Consider the following 26,389-nt stretch of genomic DNA (forward strand, 5'->3'; position numbering starts at 1 on the left):
CTAAAACATCCGTAGGGCCTGTGGCCCTGCTCCGGTGGCACGCCACGTATTCTAAAACATCCGTAGGGCCCGTGGCCCTGCTCCGGTGGCACGCCACGTATTCTAAAACGTCCGTAGGGCCCATGGCACTGCTCCGGTGGCACGCCACGTATTCTAAAACATCCGTAGGGCCTGTGGCCCTGCTCCGGTGGCACGCCACGTATTCTAAAACATCTGTAGGGCCCGTGGCACTGCTCCGGTGGCACGCCACGTATTCTAAAACGTCCGTAGGGCCCGTGGCACTGCTCCGGTGGCACGCCACGTATTCTAAATGTCTGTAGGGCCCGTGGCACTGCTCCGGTGGCACGCCACGTATTCTAAAACATCCGTAGGGCCCGTGGCCCTGCTCCGGTGGCACGCCACGTATTCTAAAACGTCTGTAGGGCCCGTGGCACTGCTCCGGTGGCACGCCACGTATTCTAAAACATCCGTAGGGCCCGTGGCCCTGCTCCGGTGGCACGCCACGTATTCTAAAACGTCTGTAGGGCCCGTGGCACTGCTCCGGTAGCACGCCATGTATTCTAAAACGTCTGTAGGGCCCGTGGCACTGCTCCGGTGGCACGCCGCGTATTCTAAAACATCCGTAGGGCCCGTGGCACTGCTCCGGTGGCACGCCACGTATTCTAACGTCCGTAGGGCCTGTGGCCCTGCTCCGGTGGCACGCCATGTATTCTAAAACGTCTGTAGGGCCTGTGGCACTGCTCCGGTGGCACGCCACGTCTGTGAAATGTTTGCCATCCGTCCGCTTCACTCACAGAGTACTTCACTAACTACACCGCCATGATGACATTTATTTGCAGCGGAGATCCACATTTATGTTGTTTTTGTCTATCCCAGCAGCGTCTAGGGCTGTCACGATTACACATTTAAGTTGACGATCACTTCTCACACTAATTGTGATTAAGGATTTAATTGTGTTTTTGGCATTGAACATTGGAACATAAGAATACAAAAATGATTTCTGTTTGCCTCGTAATAAAAAGATGCACATGGAAACGATTATGGCGATTATGGCAAAATAATTGCGATTATCTAAGAAAATTGCGACAGGCCTATAGCCAACGTGACCCTCCGAGTGTAATTATACAAATTAAACCCTATGCTCATTGCTCAGTTGACCGGAGTCCCCCCGGGCTCTGTGCTAGGCCACTTTATGTTTTTGCGCTACACGCTATCGCTTCACTGAAAATAAGTGATGTACAAGGTCAACATCGCCTCGCAGTGTGACACATTGTGAGCTTGTAGATCGATTTTCACAGTATGTTAATCCCAGAACAGGGATGCTGGGGTTCAAGTGGTTAAAGTAGCTAAAAGTAATAATATATTTAAAATGTAATGACATTTATTTATTGTTATTATTATTATTTGTAGTAGTAGTAGTAGTAGTAGTAATAGAGTAATAGTAGTATTCAGCCAGCTAGCAATGGATTAAATGCTCCCAATTGTTTCCTTCAAAGATAAGGAATAATGCATTGAATTTGACTGTCCACTTCCTGATTGGTTAGTCAGATTTGCCATCACCAGTGACAAAGCTTCTTAGGGAAATATTTTAATGCAGACCGTGGCCCCTAGAGTTGTCACAGAGACTATTTTTTGGGGGGGACCGTTTAATCCATTGCTGGCTGTCTGAATAAAAATAAATAAAAAAAAGGAAAAACAACAACATTTATATTTTGATATATTATTCCTTTAATCCTGCCTATCTAGTGTGAGCTGTGGAGCATCATCTCTGGGTCGGCCTGTTTGAAGCTTTTTGTCTGTGTGTTTCTCTTCTAGGTTCCCACTAAGATCCTCAGTATGGAGATGTCCTCCAAACAGGTTAGGCCTCATTCACACATCTCTCATTCTGCTCTGTCTCTATCTCTCTCTCTCTCTCTCTCTCTCTCTCTCTCTCTCTCTCTCTCTCTCTCTCTCTCTCTCTCTCTCTCTCTCTCTCTCTCTCTCTCTATCTATCTCTCTCTCTCTTTCTCTGGTTCTCAGTGGTTCTCGAAGTGGGGTCATTGAGGGAGTTCCAGGGGGTCCCCCCAGCTTAAATGATAGTTAAGATAGGAACCAAATGGACCCTTATGGGTCTGTAACTCAGAGAGTGTACAAATATGGAACCAAATGGACCCATAGCCTAATGCATGTCAAACTGGGGGTCCTTGAGATGAAATGGTTGAGAATGCCGTAAATATTTTCTCTTATGGGCGGTCCCTGCATGGCATATCTTTTCAAACGGGGGTCTGCAGGCTGTAATAAGTGTCAATCTGGGGGTCCTTGGGGGTCTGCAGGCTGTAATAAGTGTCAATCTGGGGGTCCTGGACATGAAAAAGTTAGAGAACCACTGCTCTTAAAAGGCATGGAAACCACTGCACTTTTGTTCACATTGCGTTCTTCCTTTCTTTCTTTCTCGTCGTGGGTGTCAGTGAACGCTTCACCTCCAATCACTGCCTCTCTTCATCTTCTCGTGTGTGTGTGTGTGTGTGTGTGTGTGTGTGTGTGTGTGTGTGTGTGTGTGTGTGTGTGTGTGTGTGTGTGTGTGTGGGTGGGTGTGGGTGTGTGTGGGTGTGTGTGTGTGTGTGTGTGTGTGTGCGTGCACATGTTTTTCCACAACCATTTTGCACCTCCTTCTTCACACGAACCACAACTGTTTTTGTCTCTTGTTTGCACGTTTTGTTTTGGAATCTCCTGTGAGATGTGTTGCAAGCATATCTGTAGCGGTGGCTCTTCCCATTATAAAAAAAAGGAATCCATCCTCCTCCTCTTGAGAATTCCTGCCTGCTCCCCCGTGTCAACGGCAACGGCGGTGTTTATTTAAGGTTTTGACATTTAAATGAGCTTCAGAGTTATGACACTTCGGCTGTCACGGCGATGGAGCATTTTCTCAGCGCATACAACCCCCGAGGGCTTTTTCCTGTAACTGCCTTGGTAAAATATTTAAGAAGAACAACAACAAAAAGAAAGAGGCAAACGTCAAACAAATTGAGCTTTTTCCGGGTATAATGACTCATTACCACAACAACCATGAGAAGTCTATGATGTTGTTTCAGCTAAGCTATATTTTTCATTCGTTTGTGAGCGCTGTGGACGTTAAATCGAAAGCTCACATCCTGTGCTGTCTGTTTGTCCGTCTGTCTGTCCATCTGTCCGTCCGACCGACCGTCCTACCGTTCTCTGTGTGGTGCTGTCTGCGTCAGAGCCATTGAAGGAGAGTTACGACGTCTCTGTTCACTTCATGGGGCCAGTCCAAGGGCGGCTCTGTGAGGCTATCAGGGTCGGCTATGGGGAGCCGAATAGTTACAAAGTCCTGGACTGGAAGTTGACAGAATGCACTGGACTCAGGCAACAGCCCAGCTTAAATTACCTTAAATCCCTTTTTTTTTAGATCGTTTTTTAGTAATAGTACAACATAAACATTACAGAGACTTTAGTTGTCACTGTACAATACTTTAAAACGGTTGTCATGTTGCACACATACCTAAAATTGCAGATATTTGCGCCGCTCTCATTGCAACTTTTTTCAATGATTTTCAAACTCCTGCTTGTCGAACTCCACCTCATGCTTGACTAGCGCTCGAGCGCTGTTTTCTGCCCTCTCAATGGCGCCACTCTATTATAGTCTACACCACTCTGGTCTGTGTGTATACTGTAGCCCCAAAGGTATAGGTGCACTCACCAGCTACAGATCCTATAGCCTGTGGAGACCGTAACCATGACAACAGAGCACATTATAGCCCGTGGCTGTACCTACGCAGTAACTATGAAACTCCACTGCTTACAGTATGACCGAGGTCACAAAAACGCCAAGCTGGGAAGCCATTGGCCAAAAATGAAAAAAAAAAATAATAATAATAAAAATAATTGCCTCTGGGTGAACCGCCCAATTCCCGGTGTAGAGACTGGATGTCGCCTGCCCGTTGACTCTCCTTCAGCCATCCTATTCCGGTGGTGCGCCTTTGTTTTCATTCTTTTTTTTTTTTCTATAATTTTTATCCCACGATTTTGGAACCCATTTTTTCACACAGTGTCAATTGTCATAGTAATTCTGGGCTCTACACTCCAAGCCGCTTCTTTTCACCTGACAGAGGGGAGTTTCCCTGGTTGGACATAGCGCGTGGAAGGAACACGTTATTCCAACCAGTTCCTTTCCCCTCCATCAGGCGCCCCGGCGGACCAGGGGGAGGCAGTTTAGAGACCAGGACTTTGTTTTCATTCCTAATAACAACAACTCAACACGTTGTAACGGGAGATGCTGACTTCAGGGGTCTGCATCTGTCTTGAGAGATTACAATAATGCTAATAAACACCCTCAATTTTGAGAAAAGTGAAAAATGAGCTCCGTCACTCTCTTCGTGAGCCAATGGTCAATGCCTGTGTGCAAGTTCAGATAAAAATTGGTCAACCCACTGAGGAGAGAAATGCGATGGTGTTACGGTACTCCACTATACCAGTTAAAATAACCATATATTAATTGAAATGCACGTGCATACGTGCGTGCGTGTCTCCACAGCAACAGCTGTACGTGGGCTCCAGTGAAGGGCTCGCCCAGGTGTCTGTGAGCAGATGCCAGCTTTATGGCCAGGCCTGCGCTGAGTGCTGCTTGGCACGTGACCCGTACTGCGCCTGGGATGGACACACATGCTCACGCTACGTCCCTGCATCCAAGAGGTACGCTACTGTAGCAGACATGTCTGTCTGTCTGTCTGTCTGTCTGTCTGTCTGTCTGTCTGTCTGTCTGTCTGTCTGTCTGTCTGTCTGTCTGTCTGTCTGTCTGTCTGTCTGTCTGTCTGTCTGTCTACTCTATGTCTGCACATACACACACTCACACATGCTTACTTAATTACAAGCTTATGTAATCGCGGAATCATCTTTTTTAATTGCTTCCTCATTCCTTCACTTTCTCCTACTGCAAAACAAACATTTCCCGTTCATTTCTCACTGTCACAGAGGTATGTTGATATATTGAGGTGTCCAAATGATTTACAGTATAGTGAACCTGAAGAGTGTTGGTGTCAAAGGAAAGGGGAAAAAAAACAATTCAAACAAAGCTGGTCTCGGCTAAGTTCTCCTGAGTCTTGCGTGTGTGGCTGTGTGTGTGGCTGTGGCTGTGTGTGTGTGTGTGTGTGTGTGTGTGTGTGTGTGTGTGTGTGTGTGTGTGTGTGTGTGTGTGTGTGTGTGTGTGTGTGTGTGTGTGTGTGTGTGTGTGTGTGTGTGTGTGTGTGTGTGTGTGTGTGTGTGTGTGTGTGTGTGTGTGTGCGTGTGCGTAAGGCCTTCTAGTCCTTTATTGTTGCTCTGTCAGGAGGAGTTCAGGGTTCTTACTGAATATGTTTTCTATTCCAGTCCTTTTCACCTCTTCAGCGTTTTTTTGTTTCCATGCCACAGGGCGTTAGTCCGTCTGAGGACTGAGGCATTGATTGGAAATGCCGTTCCTCACATGATTAATGCTACTGCCATTCCAACAGCTCAGGAGTGCAGTCCTTGAGGGGCAAAAATGTGAACGCACGTGCATACATGTATGCCTTTTGCTCATGCGCACACTTTTCTATTGTGGATCTATCGGTTACAGATAGCAAGCTGTGCCCTGCTGTTGTGGGGGGTGGGGGGTCACACCACGGCATTTGGGGTCAGTGGGGATGCTGTTATTCGATGTGTGGATGGTGGAAGCGATGCTTTTAGCGCAGTGGGCTCTTTCTTTTGAAAGCTGATCTTCACATGTGTCATTGAGCGTGGGCTAAGAGATGACCCGTCGGTCCAACAGGGCTGACACACAGGGAGGAGGTGCTGACATGAAAACTCAGCGGAGGAGACCAAGTGAACAAAACCATAGAAGAGTCTGAAACCCTTTGTGTTGACACTGATTGCGTGCATTTTAGCCAATATTGCAGGGTCTGACGTCGTTTGCAGGGGAAAAGGAGACTTTGAACGTTGAGTTGTTCGAACCCATGCAGGAGCATGTCTAGTCAGAGCGTAACCGGAAGAGAATTACCCATTAATTTTTCCCATAGATGTTTCAGAAACTATTTATTTAAAGACCTTTAAGCCTCGGACAAAGCCAACTCGGCTCCTGACAAATCTTGACAATAAACACAATTTTTTGGGCCAAACAAATAATTGGAAAGAAGAAAAAATTGGCATGGTACAACACTTGTTTTATAGTTTTTCTTCTTTCTAATTATTTTCTTTGTTTATTGTCATCATTTGTCAGGAGCCGAGTTAGCTTTGTCCGGGGCTTTAAAGGACATTAAATAAAATACTTTTTGCAACGTCTATGGTAAAAATGAATGGGAAATTCTCTTCCGGGCCGCTCGTTGTTCTGAAAGAGGGCGGGACTTGTATATAGTCGGTATAGTCTGTCACTAACTGTGTTCCATTCAGTTTTGCTTAAATTGCAGCAACACTGGTAATTGAACGTCAGAATCAGTGAGTCTTGTTCCTATTAAATGAACCAAGAGCAGTCTTTGTTTAAATTGGCCGTTATTAAGAGCAGCTGTTGTGAAGATGTGAAGGCCGGGAGAGCCAGTGATGAGGTGATATCTGGAATGTATAGCGTGCATAGATTGGAGCTCTCAGTTTAACACATATCTCATCACAGACATTAAAACTAGAAAGACTTGAATGTAGTGACATACATTATCCCATTTAGGAGGGGAACCCCTGTTGGGGTAGTTGTTGCTATGTACCGTATATATATTTTTTTTTGTAATTTATTTTGTAATCTTTTTAAATAATCATTTGCCATTTTTAGAATCGGCCTCAGGTCTAAATGGGTTATTTACAAGTGTAACATTTTATATATGATTATTTATATGATTTTTATATAAAAGAAGAAATAAAATAACGATAGAAAGATCGTAAGTGCCCTACTTCGAGAGACTGTTCACATTGTAATGGCTGATTTAGTGTTTGGCACTCACTGCATTTGATTGAATTCAGAGTTGTAGGAAAAGATGCTTCGGTTTCACAATTTGTTCTCTTGTTTTCTAGTCTAAATGGCCACAATATACAGTTTGTCACACAGTATAAAAAACAATCTGAAACCATTTCAATTTAGGTGCATTTTTGGGGGTCATTTTGCATTTTTCAAAGCTTATTTTCATGCAGGGAACATGTGGAACTGTGGACATAGTACACTCGGTGGGTTATCAGTCTGGGAAGAGCTCCTTAAATGTTAACGACCATGAAACCCTGCTACCCCCACAGGCCATGTTGTCCTCATGCAGTCACACGTGCATAACAAATCCCACAGACAGAATGTGAACTTGTAGCCTCACTCAACTAATGTGTGTGTGTGTGTGTGTGTGTGTGTGTGTGTGTGTGTGTGTGTGTGCGTGCGTGCGTGCGTGCGTGCGTGCGTGCGTGCGTGCGTGCGTGCGTGCGTGCGTGCGTGGGGGTGTTCTCCAGGAGGGCCAGGAGACAGGACATCAAGAATGGAGACCCTGCCGTTCAGTGCTGGGACACAGAGGACAGTACGTAGATCTTGATTCCCTTTTTTATTCCGTATCTTTAGATAAAATGTGATGTTTATTACTTGCGCAAGCAGAGCGCGCAAGTACTGCGATCGACTGGGTATGTATACGGTGTATTCCATCGGCCAATCAGGGACCAAGAACAGCGATTGGCTGTTTATGTATGTTTTTTTGGCCGCGGTGATGCCAGTGATGAACGCATCTCATGGTCTGCTTGCACACAAGTAGGCCATACATGGCCTACTTGTGTGAAATGCACAAGTTGGCAGCTCAACAGAGTGCATTTATAGTTGTTAGGCCGTCATAGTCAATCCATCATAGTAAGTTGTCGAATAAAAACATCCATAATGCATGATAATAAATCTTAGAATAAGGGATCGGAGACCATGAGAATCCATCCGCTAGATAAGATATTGCACTTGGCCCAATAGCCCATATTATATTGCACTTCTGGCATCACAAACAAAGAGAACAGAGGCTGTGTGTATGTTTGTGTGCATTTGGTTACTATTTGGTTTGTGCCCCCCCCCCCCCCCCCCCCCGACGAGACAATGCGGCCGCTCGTTATTAATTTATTTTCTTCATTATGGCACATTTTGTTGCCCCCCTCAGCGTGTTGCCCTACTCGCTGTGTGTGTGTGTGTGTGTGTGTGTGTGTGTGTGTGTGTGTGTGTGTGTGTGTGTGTGTGTGTGTGTGTGTGTGTGTGTGTGTGTGTGTGTGTGTGTGTGTGTGTGTGTGTGTGTGTGTGTGTGTGTGTGTGTGTGTGTGTGTGTGTGCGCGTGCGTGCGTGCGTGCGTGTAGCCTACATGTATGTTTATTTGGGGGAGAATGATATTTGGGGGAGAATGAAGGTATGAGTCCATCAATCCATCACAGTTCTTGGAAAGAAGCTGTTGTTTTCCAGTCTCTTAGTCCTGACCTTTAAGACTGTGTAGTGTGTACAGAATGTGCCGTTTGAGAACTTCACGTGTCCTGCCACTGGCAATTCAGTAGAATGTCAGTGCATTGTCAGAAACAGAAAAAACAGAACAAACTCCACCACCTCTCCCCTTCTCATGCAAGCATAAAGTCACAATGATACCAATTTTGATGAGGCAGTTTCGTATTGTTTTTTTTAAAAATTTCATTTCCTGAAATCTTTACATTTTTTATTTCCTGAAAATAAATATATTTTGGAGTTAGATGGTTTCTTCCCGACAGCAGAAATATGTTAATTCTATTCCTCCGATTCCTCTGCTAGACACTAGAATTAGCATTAGCTAATCAGTGAATAATACCTGAAATAAAACACATTGGAATGATGTAAAGAAGCCCTGATGTAAAGAATCCCAATTCTGGACTAGCCGTATTCTTACCGAATTTTGCCAGTGGTAAAAAAGAGAAGAAAAATCCCAAGCGCACCTCAGCTCTGACCATGCATGGCGGGTTTATCGGTAAAGTCGCACAACATTTTTTATTTTATTTTATTATTATTTTTCTTCTGTCTTTCATAATGTCGGTGATGTGTCCACAGTCTCACACAGTGTTTTGTCCCAAATGAGCTTCCGTGAAAAGGCGAGCGGTCGATAAACCCCACCTCCCTGCTCAGAGCTATACAGAGAAGGATTTATTTTATATATTTGTTGCCTCTACCACTGGTTAATGGATATAATAACATACTGTATATCCATTATTATACATATTATAATAATTATATTTGATTATGGTAAGAAAACGTCTAGTCCGGAATTCTCCTTTAAGCAGCCACACCGGCCAAACTAATTGGACACAGAGCAGGTAAATCAGTGACCTGTAGTATCTGGCTCTTGTGCTATTTGTTTCCGCTGTGTTATTCGTTTCCGAATGCTATCTACCACAACGTTACAACAAAGGCCTTGCAAGCGGTTTGCGGTCGCGCGGAAAATAAAGAGTTCTTTTGTCCTTAAACCTTGGCTGTCGTTCGTCCTCCAATTGAGCCTGTCAAGCTGTAGCCTATCTGCAGATTTGTACAGCTGAAATTAATCAAATAAATGTTTCCTTCATGTATTGTGCCAAATATCGCTGATCCTTTTTTCTGTATGGGCTATGGTATAATAGCCAACTATACAACAACAGCGTCTACTCAAAGAAACACTACTGCTGTACCGGTATATGTCTGATATATACTGAACTACCGCATGTACAGTAGTAAACCACTGTTTCCCAAACAGTGAGTCCCATTTGTTTTTCACGGACACATTTTTATTTTTACTTTTTTTAAACATTCTCTGAGTCTAAATACTATTTATATAAATAGTATAATCATTAATAGTTTTTATGAAATTAAATAATAATTAATTTAAGTAATTTCTTGAATAAATGAAAGAAGATCGGCTATTTTCACTCATTTGGGTCCCAGAGGACTGTCTAATATTTTGTTTTGGGAACCAACTGCAGTAAACGATGCATATACAGTACATATACGTCTGATCTCCCTCCAGGTTCTGGCCGAGGACGGGTGGAGGAGAAGCTTCTCTTCGGAGTCCAGAGTAATGCCACCTTCCTGGAGTGCATTCCCAAAAGTCAGCAGGCACAGATCCGCTGGTACATCCAGAGACCTGGCTCCGAAGTCAGGGAAGAGGTCAGAGAGCGCTAACGTACGCACGCACGCACGCACGCACGCACGCACGCACGCACGCACGCACGCACGCACGCACGCACGCACGCACGCACGCACGCACGCACGCACACACACACACACACACACACACACACACACACACACACACACACACACACACACACACACACACCATCTGGAGTGTGAAGGTAGGTGCTTTTTTCGTTTGCCCTATGCATGCACGACAGTGCAGTGCGAGACACGAGACCTCTTAATGCAGGTCAAAAAGTGGGGTTTGTGCTTTAGGGCCCAAAAACAAAACAGACGCTCTCTATTGCATAATTCCGTCCTTACGTAAGCACACTTCAAAGCATCAAAGCGAGGGACTCCTCACGCCGCCCTCGTTTGATTTACATCGACCTCACTCGGCCCGTCAGGTACGAGTCTTAAACCAGTCAGCCACAGCGCTGCTGTGACACAAATCACGGTCAAAGTTGTCTTTGGGACGGATAGAGACGAGGCCTGAGTAGCGCGGCGGGGATGCACGCCTTGCACGGGGGAAAGGTAGTTAAGCAGACGTCAATAACGAACACCCACAGGCTTTTTTGCTGTGGAACGCGGGGTCATCGGAAACGGAGGAGCGACGCGGTGAGGTTCCTTCGCCCCAAAGCCATTATACTGATGTTTATGAGTGGTCGGGGGCTCTTCCAAAAAAAAAGCTCCCTCTACAACTCCTCTGTGTCGGCGTTGAGGCGAGGAGTGATTGAGACCATGCAGGCGCACACTGCGAGGGGGGGGGGGGGGGGGGGTGGTGGGATGGGGTGTTTGTTTGGGGGTGCGCTGGGGAGGGGCGGCTTCTGTCGCAGTGAAAGATGGGTAGAGGGTTGTTGTGGGGGGCCGAGGGACAACTAACGACTGAGCAGTGACGGTTTAGAATGGGAAATGTAGTGTTTGTTTTTTTATGTCTTTGTTTGAATGTGTGTGGAGGAAAGAGGGAGAAAGACAAAGAAAGGAAGAGCGACAAAGAGTGGGAGGGAACGGAGGCGGTGACGTGTTTGCATTGGAGGTGTGGAGAGGGGCTCATCGACAACGGGTCCCGTTTGCAGCAGAGCGACACAGAGGACACTCACCTAGTCAGCACCTCAAACCCCCCCCCCCCCCCCCCCCCACACACACACACACACACACACACACATACACACACACACACACACACACGTACACCTTCTTCAAACACACTAACACATAGCATCCACCTCTCCTCCTACCGACGTGCTGATCCCTCACTCGCTCCCACCACGTACACGTATACACATTTACCCCCCCCCCCCCACCCCCACCCCTGTGTAAACACACTGACAGGTGCAAGAGCCACTAAAAGACCCATGTGTTCCTTTATGAGCCCCCACACAGCGGAAAGCGCAGTTTCTCTGCGTGCGTGTGTGCGTGCGTGTGCGTGCGTGTGCGTGCGTGCCTGTGTACCTGCGTGAGTATATATTATACATCATATAATACATATTTATAATATCTGTGCACATTAGTCCGTATACATGGAGCGTGATTGTAGATGCAGGTCTGTAAGTGTATTTTGGTCCAGGAGAACAGGCATGTCTTTGCGTGCGTGCGTGCGTGCGTGCGTGCGTGTGTGCGTGCGTGTGTGCGTGCGTGCGTGCGTGCGTGCGTGTGTGCGTGCGTACTTACGCGTGCGTGCCTCCCCGGGGAGAGCCATGTGTTTTGGAGCTATAGCGAATCACAATGGGGGTGTTTTCTGTGTCTGCGTGCCTCAGTGTGCAATAATATGTGAGCCATTGTACTGGAGACAAGGTGACGATGGATCCAATGGAGGAACTTCTTCCTCCCTCAGGAGTATGAAGGAGGGGAAAAACTCTCATACCGCAGGACATGCATTATTCCACAAATCAATACGGAATTCAATGGAGTTGATTGTGTGGGCAACGCACTTCATCATAGTAATATATCCCCCACTTCCAGTGACCATTTCATTTCATTGTTCCCGTCACCATTCACCACTTAAGACGTGTGTTATACTTACAAGATGATGCCACACACTTTTTTTGTTTGTTGTTAAACTTTGGAAAATGTTTGCTCATAATGACAATGCCCGAAATATAGACAGGTTGAAAGCAGGTTGAAAAAAAAAGGTTAATGAACAGGAAGTCTATAGAAGAGATAACTAGCTGGTCTAGCATAAACTTTTCAGCTCGCCTGGGTTTTGTATGCGATCTGATGTCACATCAGGCTTTAGGCCAGGTTATAGGGTTAAGAGACACTTATTTCGTGTTCACACGGGCAGATGCAAAGCTACAGTCTACCATTCATTGTCAATGGAAGCCAGCGACATGAAGATGCAAAGATGCATCCGATGTTTGTAGCCGCTACAAAAGCTACAACAGCTACAAATACATGTGTAGCTTTGCATCTTTGTATCTTTTGCATCTGCCCGTGTGAACGCAGCATTACAGCCCGAAACAAAATGTGTGAGAAAAGTGCAAATAGCGCTATTTGGTAGACGGTTGGGATGGGGTGGGGTTCTGCAGGGTGGTCTGGCCGACCTCACAGCTGAGACCGTGGTGTGTGTGTGTGTGTGTGTGTGTGTGTGTGTGTGTGTGTGTGTGTGTGTGTGTGTGTGTGTGTGTGTGTGTGTGTGTGTGTGTGTGTGTGTGTGTGTGTGTGTGTGTGTGTGTGTGTGAGAGCAGGTGATGTCAGAGGTGTCTGCTTAATGTCAAACGAAACGTCTCCCTCCGTCACTTCGCGTCCTTGTCTCGGTTCACCTCATCTGCCAAAAGACGGATTTGTCTCCCCCAAATTCCCCATCGACTCGTCAGCCACACCTTATGTTCCCTTCACGTGTCCTCGCTTCCTGCGTCCTCCTTTACTGACACTTTGTTTCCTCAGTTTAATTATTTATATTCATGTTGTGCCCTCTTTTGTTTTCCCGAACATCCCTGCAGCTAGCTCTCACTCTCTCTCTCTCTCTCTCTCTCTCTCTCTCTCTTAGTTTCTGGCATGAATAGCAGTAGTCGGCCGCCCAGCTGTGCATAGCACCTGCAGTCCCCTCCGATGCAATCCTCCTGTGTTGCTCACGCACACACATTTCCCCCTCAAATCCCCTTGTAAAAGGCAGTGATTAAAGATATGAGCTGGGGGAGCTCTCACTTGTTTTTTTTGTTTGTTTTTTTGCGTAATGGTGTTGACTATAGGGACCACGTTTTTTGCTCCCGATCCCATTCCCATCATTTGATTTTGAGTATCTGCCCATACTGATTTTCCCGATCCGTTATATATACCTACATTATCCAAAATCACAGACAATAATCCATGGCAGTCTAATATCATGATATGGATATAATAAAGATACTAGGGATGTCCCGATCACAATGGTTTTTTTTAATTTGCGGTATGAACAAAGTTTTTGACCAAATATCTCAAGATCAATATTGTGGCAAGCACTATTGGTGCAGGTTTTACAAAATATATAATATAGAACAGCTAAAACAATGAGGTGATATACAATCACTTTCCTGTATTGCAGCCTTTAAAACCAAGAAAAGACAGTTTTGTAAAAAATCTGTAACAAGGTTCAAGGTTCAAGGTTGTACTTTATTGTTACATCTTGTGTACAGGTACATAAGAGTAAAACTTATTTTTGTTGTGGCTTCCTTACAGACAATGCAGCAGCATAGCTGCATAACATATAGCATAACATTCAAAACAACAAAACCACAGAAACCACAGCAAACAAGAATAAAGAGTTCAAGAAATAGCAATCAAAGTGTACAAAATAATAGTTACATGTGCATGTTTTCCCTGTAGTAGCAAAGTTAGGTAAACCTTTTGTGAACAGCTTCACAGTAAGTTATGTTCCATATAATTTAGTTTAAGAAGGTGCAATTGAGGCTATGTTCCATATATACAGCAAATTTAGTTTAGAAAGGTGCAAAAATGTATCATGATAGTGCAAGAAGAGGGCGAGAGGGTTGGGAGGCTAGCGTTTTCCTTTGCCCGGTTCCGCTTTGGTTCTTATCAGTTTGTTCATGTATCTGATTGTTCGGGGGAAGAAGCTTTTTTGCAGTCTTTTTCCAATGGCTTTGAGACTGCGAAAACGTTTTCCATGCGGCAGCATCTCAAACAGCCTGCGGTTGGCATGTCTTGGGTCCTTCATAATTCCACAAGCTTTGCTGACACAACGTTCGTCATACAGGGCTTCGATGGGGGGGAGTTCACATCCGCTGATGCTGTCGCACAACCCTCTGCATTGCTTTGCGGTTGAGGTCGGTGCAGCTGCCATACCAGGCATGGGAAGCAGCCAGTCAGGATGCTCTCTGTGGTGTCTCTGTAGAAAGCTTTTAGGACTTTGGGGCCCATGCCAGCTTTCTTAAGTCTCCTCAGGAAGTACAGGCGTTGTTGTGCTTTCTTCACCACCCGCTCTGTCTGTACTGCCCAGGTGAGATCCTCAGTGATGTGCGCCCCCAGGAATTTGAACTCTCTGACCCTTTCCACTGCAGCACCCCCAATCTGGATGAGAGAGTGGTCTCTGGGAGGTCTCCTGTAGTCGAAGATCAGCCCTTTTGTTTTGTCAACGTTGAGAGCCATGCAGGTTGTTCTCCTGGCACCATTGTGCCAGGTTATCCACTTCTCTGCCTATGACTGTGGTGTTGGCTGCAAACTTGATCACTTTGTTGGAGCTGAACAGAGCCACGCAGTCATGGGTGTACACACACTGTACAGGGAGTAGAGAAGGGGGCTCAGAACGCAGCCTTGAGGGTCTCCTGTGCTGAGGGTCAGAGGGCCAGAAGTCGTTGTGCCCATACGCACCACCTGACGTCTGTCTGTCAGGAAGTTGAGTATCCAGCTGCAGAGGTTTATGTTCAGACGCAGACTCTTTAGCTTGGTGTCTAGTATGGTAACAAAGTAGATGTAATTTCCAGTATTCTGGTGGATTTGGGGAGTTTGATACTTGTGTCAGGCTTTACTTATGATCCATTAAAAAGCTAAAAGTAGTACAGTAAGCCCACAAAAATTGATTTGATGACTGAAGCAATAAAAGAGCCATCTTTAATAATAATAATTACTTAAAAGTGATCTCTTTATAATTGCATTCAATTACAATTTATACGTATATGTGTACAACACTGTATGTGGGACTGGAATTTATCCAGACATAATATACTTAAAAAGCGAGAGTAAGAGAGTAACATTCCCACTCTCTCATTGATGAAAGAGAGTTTGACCGGGTTGAGCACACAAAAAGGGTGAAATCCCCCAAACGCAGGAGAAATGCTGGCGTAGGAGAAAATAATGGTCAAAAAAGGAGTCTCCTGCAAAATGCAGGAGGGTTGGCAGCAATGCTTATGCCATATCACGATATTTATTAAGAATCAGAAAACTAATCAGAAAAAAATGTGACTCTTTTAGTTTTTAGTTTTAGTTTTTTTAATCCAAAATGAATGGCACAGGCAGACTCTTCATATACTAAAGAATGTCTGAAATAAATGTAAGGGCTGAAATCGAAATCGAATGTAAATATGAATAAATGCTTAAACATGTAGCGAACCAATATGTCAAGCTATGATTCCCTGGGGGCCGGCCCGGTTCCGACGAGCCGCCTTGCTTTCCGAAATGGTTGAGAAATGACAGTTACCGTGTGGGGGTCCCCAGGGGGTCCCTCTACTGTACTGTACTGTACTGTCACTGTACACCCAAAATCAACATATACAGTTAACTGTGTGTGTGTGTGTGTGTGTGTGTGTGTGTGTGTGTGTGTGTGTGTGTGTGTGTGTGTGTGTGTGTGTGTGTGTGTGTGTGTGTGTGTGTGTGTGTGTGTGTGTGTGTGTGTGTGTGTGTGTGTGTGTGTTAGGCTGCGCAACAGTAAAACGTGGTGGTGAAAACCAACCAAACGCTATTTTCGTGCTGGGACACAGCCAGCCAGCCAGAAAGGGACCCATAGGGACACACATAGCTGTCTATAGGAGTGGTTGCACCACTCAAAAAACGAAAATGACAAAAAATCCAATGGCAGTCAAGGTGGGTCACAAATGTTTAAGAAGTAGTGAAAATTGCAAACTTGTAGATCTGCTATTTTCACTATAGTTTGAGTCCCGGGCAAATGGCTGATTTCACATTTGGGTCTTGAGCTCATACGTGGATCCACTGCTGTACATGTGATGAACAATAGAACTTGGTCCTTGATCGGCAGCCAACAGACACAGGACCTGCATCCTGCAGCATGCGTGCTAAATAGAAGGATTTCTTGGATTCGTGACTCAGAACATACATGTTGCGTTCTGGAAAGCGGGCAGCGTTTCAGCTCTCGCTTGACCCGGTGACAAAATCTGCGTTTCCTTCCGCCTAGGATTCTGCTCTCAAGCTTAACGAGGGATCAAATGGTCTTCCTGAAAGCATGAGAAACGCTCAACCTTCTCTGTTTTATAGAGCCTTGATGTGTTAAAAAAATACTATTAAAATCTGCCTTTCATTGTGCGTCTGGCCACGGATGCATGTGTACTCCTCCAAATGCATACATGAACAGCGAAGAATCTGTTACAGCCTTCTGTGCATGAGTTTTGTGTTCGCTTATACACACAAGCGTGCAAGCAAACACACACACACACACACACACACACACACAAACACATCATGCACGCGGACACACGCACACGCACCATCTGGGTGAGTTTAAGTGTTTGGCAGTGCAATTTAGTCACAGATGTCATGATTTTTGGACTGCAGCGGGAGAGGGGTTTGCAAGGCATGCAAACAAACATACAAACACCACTGAGATTATATTGAAAGATGCCCTTGTTCCCAACAGAGGCGTTGCGTAAGCACGACTTTTGTGCCTTTTACTGGAATGAACATGTTGCACTGCAACTTGGCGAGCGAGTCCACGGATGAGAGGGATGAGAGAGAGAAGGAGAAGGTGATGGGAGACATAATATTGATCCTGATGTGGGCCAGGGTCAGAGTTCAACGCAGAGTCTGTGCCATATAGGGCTCTGCCTTTGGCCACGAAACACATCATCAGTGTCAGAGCTGAAAAAAACATCCCCAGGTTCTGCACACATGTCCATGCACAAGCACACACACACACACACACACACACACACACACACACACACACACACACACACACACACACACACACACACACTGTCAAGACTATTATGCATCAACACCCACTGACTGCTCACAAACTCATGCACGCGCAGTCGCACACATACATTCCGAAGAACAACACATGCATGCGTTCACTCACCCGCGTGCGTCACACGGATGGTATGGGCTTAACCCATTAAAAAACACATAAGCATCTGTGTCATTTTAGATTTTAATCCCATTTTTCTTTTCTTTTTTTGTTTTTGGCTTTTCTGACTTTATTGATAGTTGATTTGTGAAGATGGACAGGAATGAGGGAGAGAGAGAAGGGGAGAGACACGCAGCAAAGGTCGTCATGGACGGGACTCGAACACGCGATACACTGTAGCAGATATACAAGCTCATAGCGCGTCACTTGTGCCGTGATATGAGCTAAAAATTGCAAATATTTGAATATACAGGGTTTGAATATACATTTTTGAGTGGTGCAACCACCAACTAACAGCAATGTCCGTGTTCAACTATGTGTGTTTGTGTGTGACTATGTGTGTGACCAGTACCAATGAGTACCAAAAGTGGCGCTGTTGTGCCAGAAACGGAGAGAGACAGATAGTGCTGCATGTTGCCTGCTAATGAGAGAGAGAGAGAGAGAGAGAGAGAGAGAGAGACAGAGAGGGGGGAGGGGTGGGGGATTTGCACCACTCAGTTCACACGGGTGTGATTTTTAACTCAAATCTTTGCTTCTGGGGGTCCCTGAAGATGGGGATCGGCGGCCAAATACATATAGGTTTGGTGGTCGTTGACATGAACATGTTTGAGCACTGCCAGAAAACTGTTAGGATTTTAGAAGACATAACATTTTGTAGAATCGGCCTCAGGTCTTAATGGCTTTTAATGCACAGCCCAGATAGCTCGTTTCCTTCCCAGAGCCTCCTAAACTATATCTCCATTATCAGTTTCACCTCTGGCCAGGGGGTGGAGGTACACGAGACCTGGAGGTATGCTTTGAAGCATAATGCATACATGCACAGATGGAAACACGCACACACACACACACACACACACACACACACACACACACACACACACACACACACTGTGTCCTGTTGTTGTGAATGCATGCAGCTGTGTTTTTTCAGGGTCCGACACTGGCCATGCCCCCTGATGAATTGTGGGAGATGCTGGTGTGCATGAAACAAGAGGAGCACAAACATTATAGTGCTCTACTCACCCTAAACCTCAAGTACAAATATACAAATGCACGCACGCACACACACACACACGCACGCACACACGTGCACGCACACACACACACGCACACGCACACACACACACACACACACACACACACACCACAAGCATACAGTAAAATCCCGAAAGTCTGAACATGTACAAATTTAACCAAACACTCATGGGTACATTTGGTTCCTTTCGTGCACCTCCCAGAGTTAAAAATGGGTACATGTTTACAGGCATCACAGCTAAATATCTCAACACAACATTGAATGATCTCAGTCCCTTGACACCTACCACTCTGTGCATCCTGTTTCAAGGGTCATTACCATGGTTAACACTCCTTGGCTGCAAATCAGCCATGACAATTTATGTGTGTGAACAGGGCACTAGGTAACGGACAGGTGTTTGGTGATAGCCTATTGAGATGATTGACGAATTGGTCAGAATAGTAACATTTCACCTGTATTTTTGTGTTCAGGTCATGATTATTATTTATATTTCAAGTCAGAACTACAGTACTATTCTACCCACAAGTTGACAACCCAGTTGCTTATATTATCTGATTTGCTTTTGAAACAGATACTGACAAATGTAATGCCTGTAAATGTCCCTACTGTTTGACCGCCAGGATTAATTAATCTATCTATCGTGCATTGCCAAGGTTTTATAGCGCGCAACCCGTATTTTGAAGAGCCAAATATCCGTAACCGGATGTTACAATGACAACATGCTGTGTGTGGTGTCATCATTAGGGAAGGGACCCATAAAAATGTGTCTGCGACCCACAAATGGGTCCCGAGTCCCGACCCACTGTTTGGGAAACATACAGTTTGGTGAAAATAGTTTTAGTGGATAATACAGCTTTATTCGGTGGGGGCAGTGGTGGCTCCGGGGTAGAGTGGCTGGATGGTAACCGCAAGGTTGCCTGTTCGAACCCGGGCTCCCCTTAGTGTCGAAGTGTCTGAACCCCTAATTGCTCCTGATGTGCTGGTTGGTGCCTTGCATGGTTTCCGCCGCCATCGGTGTATGAATGTATGTGTGAATGGGTGAATTGATGCACAATCTATGTAAAGCGCCTTGGATAAAGGCGCTATATAAATGCACCATTTACCATTTATTCATTAGAATGTAGAGTAATTCATTAGCTTTAATTGATTTGAATAGAATTGAACAATTTGCTGGAATTTATCAATTTGCAGGAATTGAACAGTTTTGTATTGTTGTCTGCAGGTGGGACTCGATGAGCGTGTGGTTCACACGGACCGAGGCCTCCTCTTGCGCTCCCTCCACTCCTCCGACGTCGGCACGTACCTGTGCGTGGCTCAGGAGCACACGCACTTCACGCACACGCTGCTGCGCGTCACGCTGCGGCTTGTTACGCACGGCCGGCTGGACGGGCGGCCCAAGCCCAGCGAGGTCCCCGTGCATGCGGAGCCTCCGCCGCCGCCGCCATCACCACCACGCCACGGGGCGGAGTCTCGCCAGCGCTACAAGGACTACTTGAGGGTAATGAGTTCTCCCATTGGCTCTCTGGAGGAGTACTGCAACTCGCTGTGGCTGGAGAAGAGACCCCCGCGGGCGCGGGGGAAGGGCACGGCGCCAGGCAAATGGAAACACATCCAGGAAATGAAGAAGAGTCGGAACAGGAGGCACCACACGGGGAGCCGGGAAGACAGGCAACGGCGGCCCGATAGGAGAGCGGAGTAGGGCGTGGGAGCAGACACGGAGCAATAACAAAGTCGAAGGAGGACAACCGGGTGTTGATTTAACTTGGTTAAATTGTGTTTTAGAGACTGTATGGTGTGTGTGTGTGTGTGTACTTCCTTCACTGAATGATTGTTTTTGACAGTCACAACTTTTCAACCACTCTGACTATGTAAGGCTCTTCAGACTCATAAAATACACAGCAGTGGTTCTCAAACCTTGACATTTCAAGGACCCCCAGTTTGGTATGCAGTAGACCACAGACCCTCATAAGAGAGTGTACAAATGGGAACATATAGTTACAGACCTGTATAGGGTCCATTTGGTTCCTAACTATCAGTAATGTAGCTGGGCAACCTCTGGAACTCCCCTCTCAAAGTGGGGTCACTAGATCTACTTTGAGAAATAGTATCCACATTTCAGTGGGTCCATTAAACCACGCCCACTGCTATGCCCTATTGAATAGGGCATACTGGGCGTGGTTTAATGGACCCACTGAAAAATCTGCCATTCCCATAGAGATTTACAAAAATATTTATATCAATTATTTTAAGCCTAGAATCCAGCCATCCAGTATCCTGGTGAATCATGAAAAATAAAAAAATAAAAAAAGTATAATAATTTATTACTAGGCTACATTTAAATAAATATCCTTTTTAGCACTTTTAATTTTTCTTTCTTCACAGAATAAAAGGTCATGATTCACCAAGATCCTGGATGGCTTGATTCTAGGCTTAAAATAATTGTATGTAGGCCTAAATATTTTTGTAAATCTCAATGGGACACATGAATGGCCAATTTTTCAGTGGGTCCAGAAAACCACGCCCATTGCTATGTCCTATACACTACTGTACATTTAGTAGGTATAAGTAAACTCCATCATTGGCATTTTTAGGAGCTTTCCCCTGTGTACTGTTGTTTGTTTGTTTGTTTGTTTGTTTGTTTGTTTAGATGAGTGTTCAGGAAGTGTAATCGAGCAGAGGAGAAAGAGAGGGATGTGCCCATCTGACAATGTTTGTTGTTGTTGTTGTTGTTGGTTTGTGGTAATGGGAGATTGTGTTCATGTTGAATGACTGTAAATATTTATATAATGTGTACAGGAGCTGCAGAATGCTCGATTTAGGATTAGCAAAGACCAACTTTACTGACTAAACGGATAATCATGTATTATTGTCTGCGGAAAGAAAGCAACGTTATTTTTGTACAAAAGTAATTTTACTACATTGTAGGTACAGTAGGCTATAGTAGCTGTTCTTTTTTATTGTCTTTTGCGTTGCCTTGAAAGTTATTTAAATAAAATTTCTAGGTCTGGCTGATTTGACAATTTCTTCCAAAAAAAAGTGAAAGAGCAAAGAGCATCCTTTGCTAGATAAAACACAATCGGGTGAAATCCCAGTTGCAGCTGGCCACCCATGTGATGTAAATCAAATTGATTCGTTTCATTAACTGCTGCACCCCTACTTTTCCTAAACCCCTATCTCCTAGCTTTCCTTGACAGACACTACACGCACGCATGCACACACACACACACACACACACACACACAAACACACACACACACAGCCAGTGTGTAGAGCCAGTGTTTACAGTGTCTATAAAGCCTAATTTATGCTACGAAAATTGTAGAGTTTAAATCCCATATAGGGGACGGGACAGTCGGCTTGTTGCACCCCCATCACTGTCGCAAACTTGGCTGGGAAGTATTCCTGACCATGTTTCACAAGCATATACATTATTATGGTGACAAAAAGCTATAATTAATTTGCTCTTTAAACTAAACCAATTAGTTGTATCCACCAGGCCGTGAAATTATGCATGCACATTCCCACTAGGCAGAGGGAAAAAATGCCACTTGCCTCATGGTGGTGCTATAACTGGCCGATTTGTGTTTTTATACCTACAGTATAACTGCACCGATTTGTGTCAAACTTGTATTGAATTCATTCATTATTGTGGAATGTCAATATAATGCAGAGTAATCACTCATACCCATAGGTTTCAGCACAAATGCCATATAGCTTTTTCCTATTATATTTGTCACTAACATCAGTACCAAGAGACATCAGTACCCCCCCCCCATGTGAAAATATATGTTACATTGCCAAAGCATATACAAATGACAACATTAGAGAAAGATAAACTGAATAACATACATGCTAACACTAATACATGAATAACAAGCACTATACGGTAGTTTAATAATGAGAACAAGTGAATAACAATGATATTCTGCAGCCTGCAGTGAGTTTGTTTAGACAGCTGTCCTTGGCTCTTCTGTCCACTGGCGGTCCCTCAACTGATGACACCTCCACACATACTGTGCAGGCAAAATCGACTTTTCTCCTAGAATATTATTGAAGTGATGACTTCAATAATGAATGGTGGATTCAAATTATTTGTCTCACTACTACATCTCACACGGGGTCATGGAAATCTAGCCTATACAATCAAAATCTGGTTGTGTTTAAAACAATGCCACTGCGCATCTTTGCACTATTGCTAAATTGGTTCTGGGAAATCTTGGATAATCACATCGTTACCAATCAATTGAAAATAGACTGTGAAGTATTTATTTTACTTGTGAAAGACGCTGGCTGCTGTTCACACAGCTTGGCGTCAAGGGCCCTGGCTCTGAGCTCACAGACAGCAGCAGCCTATGGTTCCACAACACCATGTTCTCTGTGCAACACAACATGAAAAGCATGTCACTGACACACTAGTGCACGGCTTCATAATTGCACATAATAGCACATAATATAAGCCACTCGGATGTTTTACTGTGTACTATTATCTTGGGACAGCAGAGGCTCCCAACTATTCAGCATAGCATTTGAGTTTGGAAACCTTTTCAGAGAGAGAGCGAGTGTATTTTCCGGCAGCGGCATCAGCCACGGAGTCTCCGCCAATTGCCGACAATACCCGCGGCAGGCGGCAGTGTGTCTCGGCGGCATCGGTCCGACACCCTACCCCAAACCCAACCCTAACCACAAGCATGACCAACGCACTGCCGCGGAACAGAGCGGCAGTGGAGTGTCAAAATCCCCCCAACTTCCCCGGCAGCGCCGCGGCTGTTACCGGCAGTTGCGGCGTCTGGAGCGGCAGCCGCGGAACGGACCGACACTGACAGCTGTCATAATCCACCCACCTTCAACGGTAGCTGCCAACCCTCCACCCAGCGCCACGGCTGTTATCGGCTGTTGTGGCATCTGGACCGGCGACCGTGAAACGGAGCAGCACGTGACATAATCCCCCCCCCCAACTTCCTTAGTAACTTCCTCCTGGGGGATCCCGAGGCGTTCCAAGGCCAGTGAGTCGATGTGATCCCCCCCATCTGCACCTTGGTCTGCCCCTAGGGAGATCCTCGAGGCACGTCCCACTAGGATGACTCCCAGTGGGACGTGCCTCGAGGACTTCCCTAGGGAGACGCCCGAGAGGCATCCTAACCAGATGCCCGAACCACCTAAGCTGGTTCCTTTCCAGGCGAAGAAGCAGCGACTCTACTCTGAGTCTCTCTCGCGTGACTGCACTTCTCTAAGGGAGTCTTAGCGTCCCTATTCTTGAACGCTAGCATCCCTATTCTTGAATGCTAGCGTCCATATTCTTGAACGCTAGTGTCCATATTCTTGGGCAAACATTCGGCAAAAGTAGCAGCGCATATGGGCTTGTAGATCTGCTATTTTCACTGAAGTTAGTCATGATATAGAGAATAAAGTGTGTGTGCGTGCGTGCGTGCGTGCGTGCGTGCGTGCGTGCGTGCGTGCGTGCGTGTGTGCATGCTATAACATTTGTATATCGTGCTACGTACATTGAAGGTATAGGGTGAAAAGAATAGCTCTAAATTCTGATAGTAATAATCGCAAAAGTGTTCGTTCTCTCCGGCTTTTTAGAGTAAACAGAAAAGAATATACAATTTCAGGTCGGGATACAAATGTTATCCAATCAGGAGAGAGAGAGAGGATAAACACGTGAAATTGGAAGTGATGACACAAAGACATAAGACAGACAGAAAGGATGACAGTGGATTCATTTGAGTGGAACTGAATGTGTCCAGATGTTAGTGCCTGTATGGGGACATTGGATAATGGATGATCCAACCGCAGCTGGTCTCTCTCTACTGTGTGTGTGCGTGCATGCGTGCGTGAGTGAGTGAGTGTACACTTGCATGCATGCATGGACAAGATTTGCGCCTTACAACATTTCACTTTATGTGCATGACGTGTTGTTTGTAAGGGAGAGGCCAATATAACCAGCAGGATATTTTCTGTGCCATGAATCAAGCTGCCAAGCATGGCAGGCAGTACCGTTCTGAAAATGCATTTTCAGACCCCATGATGATCACAGACATTATGCAACCAATACGTTGTCTTAATAATGATGCCGCTTTCTTGGCATGCGTTGCACAAACACCACAAATGTGACCAGGATGACATGATACTGACATGATACTGATACTGATTATTACGATAATACAGGCTGATTCGTGTTTAACTGCACCGATCTGTGTACAACTTCACAACTCCCTAGACGCCAGACGTACCTTTGTCCTGCTTTTTTCACATCTGCCACCAGGGATCAAGACGGATCTGTTTGCTATTTCATATTCCTTCCTGATTGGCTAAGATTGACATCTAAAGTTTGCAGGAGTGCCCTGTTTTTTCTGAACATCGTTGGCCCATACCGTAACCTATATCTGAACTGCCAGAGACCTGTGCTCCAAGGATCACTTTTTCTCGTTTCATTATGAGTTGTGCACGTATTACGGTGTGCACGTATTTCACTTATTGCTCCCACTGTTGGCAGCGGCAATGGAAATATTATACTGTTGTTTCTGAGGCTTTGTTATTGGCCTGTGGTCGCATTTTTGCAAAAGTAATATGGTTAATTAGTTTTACAGTAGCCTACTACTGTAATATTTAGTCTTGTTCTTGGTGGATTGGGTGGTTCTTAGACTGGGCTGAAGATTGTCCATCTGATCTTCCGTTCCAACCCAATTTGATGTCAGGACTGCAACTGCAGCCATGCTAAAGTATTGGTTCGAGTCAGCCTGGACGATACAGTATATTTAACTGCCGGCACCAGAATTGTATTGGGGATAACATGAACATTGCTGCCGTCGTTTAAAAATAAAAGGCCCTTCAGCATTTCATATATACACGCTCAGCCATGCTTAGTTATTTTTGTACTTGGTCTTGTTTTTTGTTATTCCTATGCTATTCAGAGTCAGACCAGTTTTTGCCACCAATTTTGTTATTTTCTACAGTGATTTCCAGGGAGGAATGAATATTTCAGGCATTCTGCGCTTCCTTGCCTATTGTTTATTTATCAGATTGCTGTACATGCAGAACAAACTATATCTCCCCCAAAAAGGAAACAGCAAAGCAACACCATACTGACCATAGTATGTCGTTTTTCATGATTTTTGACGATGATTTAAAAAAAAAAAAACATGAAAAACGACATACTATAGTACATAGTAATACAATTATGTACTGTACAGTAAACCACTTTTTTAGGACCAGTTATAAATTGCAGACATGCAATCTTTTATGGCAGTTTTGAAGAATGGAGTCACATTTGGTCTGTTGGTATAGGGCATTCCACATTTTGGTGGCACATTGGTTTAAATGCATAAATAATTTGGATTGGATTGGATAGGAAAGGTGATGGGGGCACGGTTGCCTGACCCTTGTTTCGAGGGAGGCCCTGCACTGTCTGAGACTTCATTTGAAAAGCACTGACCTAGATGATTCAAACCAGCTTTGGGTTTGTGGATGGCGCCGTGAACCCCCAGCAGCTCCATGGCTTCCTCCACTTCAGAGTCCTTCATCACATAGAAACTTTACAATTACAATGTATGCATTTAGCAGACGCTCTCATCCACAGCGACTTAACCACATGAACCTCGAGTCCCTGTGGGAAAGTACACGAAAACATGTCTAAGCTCACATTGCAACACGTTGTGAGCTTTAAAAACAAATTTAAGATATTTTTGGGGCTTTTTGCCTTTATTGATAGATTAACATCATTTAACTGGGTACCACCTGGAACCCCCTCAAGGACCACTGACAAATATAGAAAGTATAGTAGGCCTATAAGTAAATAAATACATAAGTATATGCTTAGGATAGAGCCCTGTGGGACCCCCTGGTCAACTATGAACTTTCTAGTCAATCAATAAATAAGCGGTTAAAGTAAATAGACTTTAAGGGTGCCAATAATTTAAAATTATTCAAATGTATATACAATTGTGGCACTGTGTTGCTAATA

The 26,389-nt window shown here is 45.1% G+C and overlaps 1 protein-coding gene across 1 annotated transcript in view; it reads left to right on the forward strand.

The window, feature by feature from the left end:
- sema3d (sema domain, immunoglobulin domain (Ig), short basic domain, secreted, (semaphorin) 3D) overlaps positions 1-20,485 on the forward strand; it is a 48,118-nt gene extending 27,633 nt beyond the window's left edge. The window contains exons 13-17 of the mRNA XM_079501627.1: positions 1,816-1,857; positions 4,532-4,689; positions 7,423-7,487; positions 9,948-10,087; positions 19,649-20,485. Of these exons, the coding sequence (XP_079357753.1) occupies positions 1,816-1,857; positions 4,532-4,689; positions 7,423-7,487; positions 9,948-10,087; positions 19,649-20,125 (882 nt within the window). The 3' untranslated portion in view covers positions 20,126-20,485. The remainder of the gene's footprint in view (positions 1-1,815; positions 1,858-4,531; positions 4,690-7,422; positions 7,488-9,947; positions 10,088-19,648) is intronic.
- Positions 20,486-26,389: the final 5,904 nt, after the last annotated feature.

The sequence above is a fragment of the Electrona antarctica genome (assembly GCF_951216825.1).
Source record: "Electrona antarctica genome assembly, chromosome: 5".
Taxonomy (NCBI): Eukaryota; Metazoa; Chordata; class Actinopteri; order Myctophiformes; family Myctophidae; genus Electrona; species Electrona antarctica.